The sequence below is a fragment of the Phaseolus vulgaris genome, chromosome 3, assembly GCF_000499845.2.
Source record: "Phaseolus vulgaris cultivar G19833 chromosome 3, P. vulgaris v2.0, whole genome shotgun sequence".
Taxonomy (NCBI): domain Eukaryota; kingdom Viridiplantae; phylum Streptophyta; class Magnoliopsida; order Fabales; family Fabaceae; genus Phaseolus; species Phaseolus vulgaris.
The window spans coordinates 34783958-34792550 of NC_023757.2; the positions used below are offsets into that span (position 1 = coordinate 34783958).

At 33.6% G+C, this 8593-nt stretch overlaps 1 protein-coding gene across 1 annotated transcript; it reads right to left on the reverse strand.

The window, feature by feature from the left end:
• Positions 1-96: 96 nt before the first annotated feature.
• LOC137807302 (auxin-responsive protein IAA14-like) lies at positions 97-2720 on the reverse strand. The gene is made up of 6 exons (XM_068607890.1): positions 2595-2720; positions 2244-2515; positions 1606-1838; positions 943-1078; positions 612-673; positions 97-446 (listed from the first exon to the last, which is right to left on the reverse strand). Exons 2-6 carry the CDS (start codon positions 2507-2509, stop codon positions 409-411), a joined length of 735 nt encoding a protein of 244 aa, XP_068463991.1. The 5' UTR covers positions 2510-2515; positions 2595-2720; the 3' UTR covers positions 97-408.
• Between the last annotated feature and the right edge of the window lie 5873 nt (positions 2721-8593).

Consider the following 8593-nt stretch of genomic DNA (forward strand, 5'->3'; position numbering starts at 1 on the left):
ATACCTTCTTCATCCAGCTGAGACATTGATCATTTTGCAGGACATACACAACTAATTAAAACATAAAATCAAACTAAATGATATAGGAAGAATCTCTTGAGGGAATAAAGTATGCATTAAAATTCAAGGTATTTAGCACACAACAATCATGACAGCATGGAAGGATCACATAATAAACAAGCCAGACTATATAGGTTAAGTTTATTGCTTCTTGTCCATTACAAATGCTCCATAAACTCCTTAAAATTAAAGTTGAATCTATATACGAACAAAACAAAACAAAAAAAAAGACACAAACACGTTCAAACTAACAACACTCCGCTCCATAGTCTCTGCAGAGTGCTTCACATATTTCTTTTTATAGCTCCAATTTGGTACGGATCTCACACATCATGTATTTCGCCACCTTCAGCTTCTGCTTTTGCATTTTTCCATTGCTCTTGGCGCTGAAACCACATTAAAAGTATTGCCTCCAACTCATTAGAATAGCCAAAAAAAATGGCAACTATATGGTCATTAATTAGTAATTATATTTAATGATTTCCGCCAGTGATAAAATGAGTGCAGAGAAAAAGTAGAGGTAATTAATTAAGATATAATGATGCACATACCAAGTCCAATTGCCTCTGATCCTTTCATTATTCGCAGACGCTTGCATGACTCAACAAACATCCTTCAGAAAATTAAACAGTTATCAAGGTTAATTTCAAGGGTCTATACAGAATTAAAATCATGTAAGACTAATTAATGCCTGGTAAAGTACAGATGTTTCTGATCAAGAGCTTCTCCAAAAATCATATAATTTTCCATTTTTTGGGTGGCAATTAAAAAACATTACTGATTTGTAAAATATATGGATATATAGTTACTGGAGTTTATATATCTGCATGTAAGAAATGATTGAATATAATAGCTTCCGCTGTTGTTGGATGAAGAACTTACTCCCATGGGACATCACCCACGAGCATCCAGTCACCATCCTTATCTTCATAGGTTGGCACATACTCGGAGCTGTTAAGAAGATCCATCAACTTGCGCTCATTCATGAAGTCTATCATTCCTTGGGCCCCATAATTACCTTCACCAGTTCCAACATAAAAACATAAGTAAATAGCATGAAAATATTTTGATATTAAACTATTTTATGGTTAATCACAGGTAAGAACCTGCAATCTTATATCTGAATGTAACATGCATCAAGGATTTAAAACTTTATATCATATATAATAAACAGTATTCCTTTTACGTCCCTTGTTCTATTTCTTTTCTAGTGTTACATCCATATAAAATAATGAGGTTTCGACACACTTGCACAAGTGGGTTGGAGAAGAAAGAAATAAATAAGAGAAAAGAGAAGTCCGTGTAATGAAAAAGATTGAGAAGAAAGAATTTAGTGTAAAATAGGTGCAGAGAATAGATGGTAAAAACTAAGCTGCTGTAGATGTTTAGTTGGTATTTTGTGTGTGTGTGTTTGTGCATGACTCTCTTGCATATTATCAATATATAATTTGAGTCACATGGTTGTGGTAAAAGTGGTTTAAATAGAGAGGGAAATATAATGGAAAAATATGGATCACATGTAGTAGGTTTTATTGTAGTGCTAACCCATGGTGAAGGAGCTGAACATTTTGGCCAAGGCATCAGATAAGTCTTTGTAGCTTTTGTACATTGTGAGGTCCACCTTGCGAAGGTAAGGTGCTCCATCCATGGAAACTTTGACAAATGCCCCAGAAGCAGTGCTGCTTGTTGTCTTCTCAGCTCCATCCTCAGTGCTAACCTTCTGGGTCATCATGTTCTTTCTGTATGACCTCACTGGTGGCCAACCAACTACTTGAGCTCTGAAACATATATATCATTCCAAATCCCATCAATCTTACACATCTTTCTCATATCTCCCTCTTCTTATACAAGAAGTTGGAAAATTTCATACCTTATGCAAACACTAACATCGAATAAACTTTAAGAAAAATATGTATAGGTAGTTACCAGAAAAAATAATAAACACTAAGAAGTTGCTTATATATATATCAACTTGTAGTTCGTTCATTAGAACTATTAGTTTTTAGTAAATGTGAAAAATCAGGTTATATGGAACCCAACAAGACATATATATATATATATATATATATATATATATATATATATATGATGCTAAACTGCTAAACGATGAAGAAAGAAAAGATTTGAGAACAGAAGCATGCAAAAACCTTTAGCTACAAAAGAAAAGGGGGGAAATGGCTTACTTAGCAGGTTGCTTGGTAGGATCCTTAAGGAGAGTCTTCTCCTCTGGGGCATTCTTCAGATTCTCGTTGAGATCTTCCTTGGCCTGAAGATTAAGCTTCAGATCAACTGTCTCAGAGAACCCTCTCTTCCCAGTAGCCCTTGGTGTTTCCACCTCAGAGCCGCCGCCACCACCAGAACCACCACCACCACCAGCACCAGGCAGACCTAGGCAAAGCTCAGTCTCCTTGAGGTTGAGATGATGCTCCTTTCCCAGCATAGTTGCCATTTGAGGCTTCTCAATGAAGTGACAGAGGTTTAGCAGCAGAGTATATAAACAAGGAAAAGAATAACTGTAACTGTTGTGGTTTCACCTCTATGAAAGTGTGTGTAGCTTCCCCTTTCTTGTGTCCTCTTGTATTATAATGGTGCTTGGTTTGTTTGGCTATATAGATTACAAGAGAGAGAGAGAGAGTAATAGCCCTCAATAATATAGGTTTGAGGAAGTTGTGCTTGTGGCTGCATGCCTGTGTCATATCATGTTTGGGACCAGTTGCATGGTGACACATGGAGATTTGTGGAACGTTGATCTCTAAAAAATATAGGATTTAGGAAGTAAAATGGATAGTGATTGTTGTAATTTTGAGATCACATGCAGAGCACTTGGTCTTGTTATCTGGTTTGAGGAGTAGTTACTTAGTTTAGTTATCTAGAATAGTGCATCGTGTATTTCTGTCTTCGCAAGAAGGCAAGCAAACGTAATTTCCATATTTCTTTTAGATACCCTTCCCGGCAACCCTGCTTCCACCCATCAAATTATTGGATCATTCTTGTATTTTTGTCTACACTTTTGTTACTCTTAATTATTTCATTAAATAAATCTTATATTCCCAACACTCTTGGATTTTCACTTTTCAAACAAAACTCTTTTTTCCTTTCACTCGTTACCAAATTAGATCATACCCATCTCAATTACAACTTTAATTCTTATCTATAATTTACTTAGCTAATTTTATTTTTTTTAAATACTAATTTTTTTTTACTTTTTTGGATATATAATATAATCCAAAATGTTTTATTTAAGTTGCATGCACGAATTAATGTATTTTTTTATTATTTAATATACTTATTTTTATATTGTTGTATATAATACACCAAAATATCTATTATTAAGATAAAATTCAATATGTGATTGTTTGTCATTGGTATATCATTTTCAAAATGTTAATTTATATATTAGTAGTGCCTATGTCCTGTGTATAGATGTGATATCTTATTTTAGTAAAAAACTGTTTTTACCTTTACAAAAGTTAAATTCCATTCTTAAATTACATAAACAAAAATTAAAAATAATTCTAACATAACACAAAAAAAAGTCCAAATATAACATTAAAAATAAATTATATGATGTAATTATTTATATAAGATTTTTAACTGGAATAATGTATATATATAAAATATATTATGCTGAAAGGATTTAATTTGTACTGATATATCTCTTTAAAAACTGTACTTGTTAATATTTTTAGTTGAACAATATATTTCTTTAAAAGTCATTGTTAGATTGAAATTTCTTCACGTAAATTATATATAAAATAATTTATATTAATTTAAAATTATTTGATAGTTTTTTTAATATTAATAATGTCACATTTGATTATATAAACACCATAATTGAAAATAAAAATAATACTTCTTAAGTTCAAGACAATTTTAATAATATAAATAATTTAAATAAATAGTTTATAAAAATAAAAAAGTTGCATAAAAATAACTAAAATCTTTTGTTTACATAAATATAAATATAAAAGTTAAGGAATATTTTTTAACATACTATTATCATTATTTTGCAAACATGTATTTTTTTTAATTTAGAGATAAAAAAAAATTAAATTTTATAATTAAACCATTTAAACATAATATTAATTAAAAAAATTAAATTGCAATACTAAAAAACTTTACAGTAGTGTTAAGGATAAACCATAATTTTAAATCATTCAAATATAAATCAAATTAATTTTAAAATATTATAAACAAATTTCTAGCATAAATATTCTTAAATTTAATTATATAAAGTATGTATTCAAATAAATAATTATATAATAGACTGGCTATCATATACTTATACTTGTACTCATCTTTATTAAAATTTAAAGATAAATGTCCACTTTGAACCATTTTGAAATAAGTAAATCTTTATTCTATTCATTACGAATATTTTTATGAATTTTGATACAAACTACTGATCACATTCTTAATTTGAGGAACTTCATATATAATGGAAGTATATGTATAAATAAAAATAAAATTGCCTTACTCTAGTTGGCCGTTCCAGTGACAGTGATGATGGCTCGCAAAAAAAGCAATAATGTAACAGTGATGATACAATAATAATAGTAGTAAAGTAACAATGATGGTGAGTGATAGTAGCAACTGGCCACTGATGATAACTTTGACTTGGTGGGATAAAAAATGTTGAAAAAATCTGAGTCATCATAGGAATTGATCATGAATCATTTTCACATAAGTCATTTATCAACTTAAATGCCATATTTTAGATGTTTCTTACTGCAAAGAGATAACTAAATACTAATTAATCCCTCTTAAAGTGAATTACTAAGCATATAAGATAACTATTGTTTGCAATTTATCTGTTACATACATTATACTATATAGTTCCTAATTAATAAGTTGATTACAACTAGTATTTCATTGTTTATTTATGATGTGATTGTTATCGATGAAGGTGGTATTTTCTTGAGACTTATAAGATCATTTTATAGTAGTAAAACAATTATTGTATTTTTAAATTGATTTGTAAGGATGCTTAGATTAAAATTTATGATATAAAAGTGTTTATTCGATTTATTATTTTATGATATTTTTTCATATATATATATATATATATTATTTTTTATTTTTTTTCGATCAGACCATAAACACTAATCACATGTTTAACAAATAATTTTGTTTCATAAATATCGATGTAATTACAAAATTTAACAAAGAAAGTAATTAATATCTTTACTTCTTATATAACTTTCCTTATTTTAATTTATTTTTAATCAAATCTCATAACTTTAAGAAAATCGATGTATTACCATTTTAACTAAATTCATTAAATATTCGTTTATATTTTTATAAGTTGCTTTCTATATAAGTAAATTTGTTTTGTTTGTTTAACTTTAAGCTTAGAAAAATAATTTAAATTTATAGTCAGACTTAATCATTTAGACAGCTTAAGTTTACGTTCTATAAATTATTTTGAGGATACATTTGTACAATAAATATTAATAACTCATAAATTATATATATATATATATATATATATATAATTTATAAATTTTTTAATTCTATTCATAATATTTCAAAGAGATTTATTATTTCTATCATTTCTAATTTTAGAGTTTCTTTATGGATACAAACTTATATTTTGTTATAATGTTATTTTATTTTAAATATGAGAATAACTGTTAAATATTAAATTATTAAATAAAATTTCATTCAAGAAGTTCTTAATAAATAAAAAAAGTAAGTCATAAATAAATAAATTATTTTTCTTTTGTTGAAACCAGGTTGTAATCCAACCAACGGTGATGGCGTTATATTTCCGCGTGGTATTTTGGGCTTCGGTGGATTTGAATTCTTGGGTTATAGTCTCTTACTTATGGCTCTTTAGGTAAAAAAAAAAAAAACATAGAATGCTGTAACTTTTCCCAAAATTATTAGAATGGGTAGAAAGTTTTTTTTTTATAAAAATAGATAAGTCATGTAGCAGTACCATGATTTTTAAAATAAAAAATCAGAAGAACGTGATTTATGTGAGGATAAAATTGTGAATAAGTTATCACGATTTCAGTTGTATAAAATTTATATTGAGCACAACTTCATTTTTTCTGATTTTTTTTAAAAAAAATGTTGGTTTGTTTTTTGTTTTAAATAGAATAATTAATTGAATTATTAAAAATATTAAAATTTTGACAAATTTTATAAAGTTTATAGAAAAAATTTCAAATAGTCATAACTTATAAGTTCGGATTGAAATACGTTAGAAATAAAAGTTGTTCGAAATAACATAAAGAATAAGAGGATCAATTACTGAGGTGAATTAGGGGTACCAAAATTTCAAAAAATGAAGTCATGCATGGACATCACAACTTCTTTACAAGTATTTCTCATATAAGTCCATGGTTTCTTAAAAAAAAAATTCATAGTCATACTTTTGTCTTACAAGTTATTTTCGCAATAAAAACAATTTGTGCTAATTTTGGGGACAAAATACACCATTTTTGTGCTTTTTCCTCGATATTACAAGTGTGAGACTTACTGAAAAATACACAAACCAACAAAAGTGAGAAGAACCTCCTCTAAAATAAATTATTTTTAAAATGAGATAACTTCAACTTAAACTTTAATTCGTTATAATCATGTGTTTTTGTACCGCCCTAGTGGTCGGGTGTGATGACGTGGCACCCTGCTACAGTGTAGGCGTGTCAACAAGGCGCCAGGTTGGCAGATAGGAAGGAAGTCGGGAGGCACGTGTAGTCGCCGATTGTTAAGTTGGCGTGTTCCGATTTCCAGCTTACCAGAATAGGCGATCGCCAGGTTGAAGATGAAGTCGCCAGATGATGACTCAGGCGACCAAGCAGTCGGAGATCGCCAGAACAAGCACATCGCCGAAGATGAAGGAGAAGCAGATTATGAAGGCGGCCGGCGAGACCACAGGGAAGGTGTATGAAGGCCCTAACTCGCCAGTTTCAGTAGAGATCGCACTCATAAGTTTGCTATGCACTGGGCAGTACCATGCATACGTAACTTAGCCAAAATGAGAGTAGAAGCAGCGCCAAGTCAGGGAGCCTCCAGATGAAGGCACGTGTATGGTTGGATGCGGGCCACGTGTCCAAATCTGCAACTGCCAGGAGAGAGAAAGTCACCAGGTATATAAGAGCTCTTAACAAACTTTCTGAGGTACGCACGTTCAGTTCATACACTTTACGCTTGCGAGTGACAGAGCTGTTTGTGAGAGGATTTGCACGGTTCCAGTTCTTAGTATTTGGTGATACCGTCACTGACTTGAGCGTCGGAGTGCGATCGGCCGCAGCGGCGCCGTATCGTTTCTTTGCAGGTTCTTGAGATAGATCCCGAAGAGGAACGGAGGTGAGAAGCGGTGCGCACGTCGATCCTTTGACGAGGCATTCTCCAGCGCTCCGGTCAACAGGCAGGATCATCAGGCGCCCACCGTGGGGCCGTGTAAAGCTTGCTCCCATCCACAGCGTGGGTTCGTGGAAGTTTTCGAGGTTTTTGGCGTGGTTGTGTGCTGGTGCAACCGTCGTTCGCAGTTTCTTTGAGTTTCGTTCGGTGAGTTTGTGTTTTGTACCGTTTGTTTGGCTTTCAATCGGTGGAGTGAGGTCTTTTGTTGCTTGCGCGCAATCTGTTTGGTGGAAGTTCGAGTTCTTTTGTGGTTTTCTGCGAAGGTTTTCGGTGTTCTTGAGTTCTTGCGCAGTTTCTTGAGTTTTCTCCGATTGATCGCTGATTCGATCGTGGTTGAAGTGTTGTTTGCTGTATTTCTGTGGTTCGCTGAAGTTAATGAGAAAAATGAGAAGCAATCGCTCCAGTCCCGTGGCGCCTGTCGCTGCTGAAGGCGACGCCGCCATGACCATGGCGCAGATGGCAGAAATGATGCGCTCGTTGCAGGCAACCGTGGAAGCCTCGCGCGTAGAGCAGGCGAGGATACATGAGGACCTGGTCGCCTCTCGCGCCAGGAACGAGGAGCTCAGCAAGGTAACTGAGGAGCTGCGTCGAGCTCTTCAGGAGCAGCAGGGACGTTCTTCTGCTGAAGAGGTGGCACCGTCGACGCCACCTCGTGTTTTCCCAATGCCTTTTGTTCAGGCGATTACCGACACGCCAATTCCCACGAGCGTGGTTCCGGTTAAAGCTGTTTTTACTGGCGTGGAGGATCCAGAGGCTCATCTGACCACGTTCCACACGCAGATGATGCTGTCGGGAGGGTCAGACGCCGTCTACTGCAAGATGTTCGTGAGCACGCTCCAGGGAACGGCGATGGAGTGGTTTGTGAGCCTGCCTAACGGCCACATAACCAATTTTCAACAATTCTCGAAAATCTTTGTCGAGCAGTATATTGTGAATAAGGCACCGCCCAGGGTGTCCTATGATCTGTTTGATATAAGGCAGTACCATGGGGAGTCCCTCAGAGACTACCTCAATCGCTTCGGAGCGCAGATGGTCAGATCGCCGGCCAAGGATGAAGAAATGCTGGTCTATGCCTTCAAGAAGGGCGTGCAGCCAGGGCCATTCTGCGAGGCCTTGATCAGGGCTCATCCAGCGACGTTTGCTGAAGTCAGGCGACTTGCGG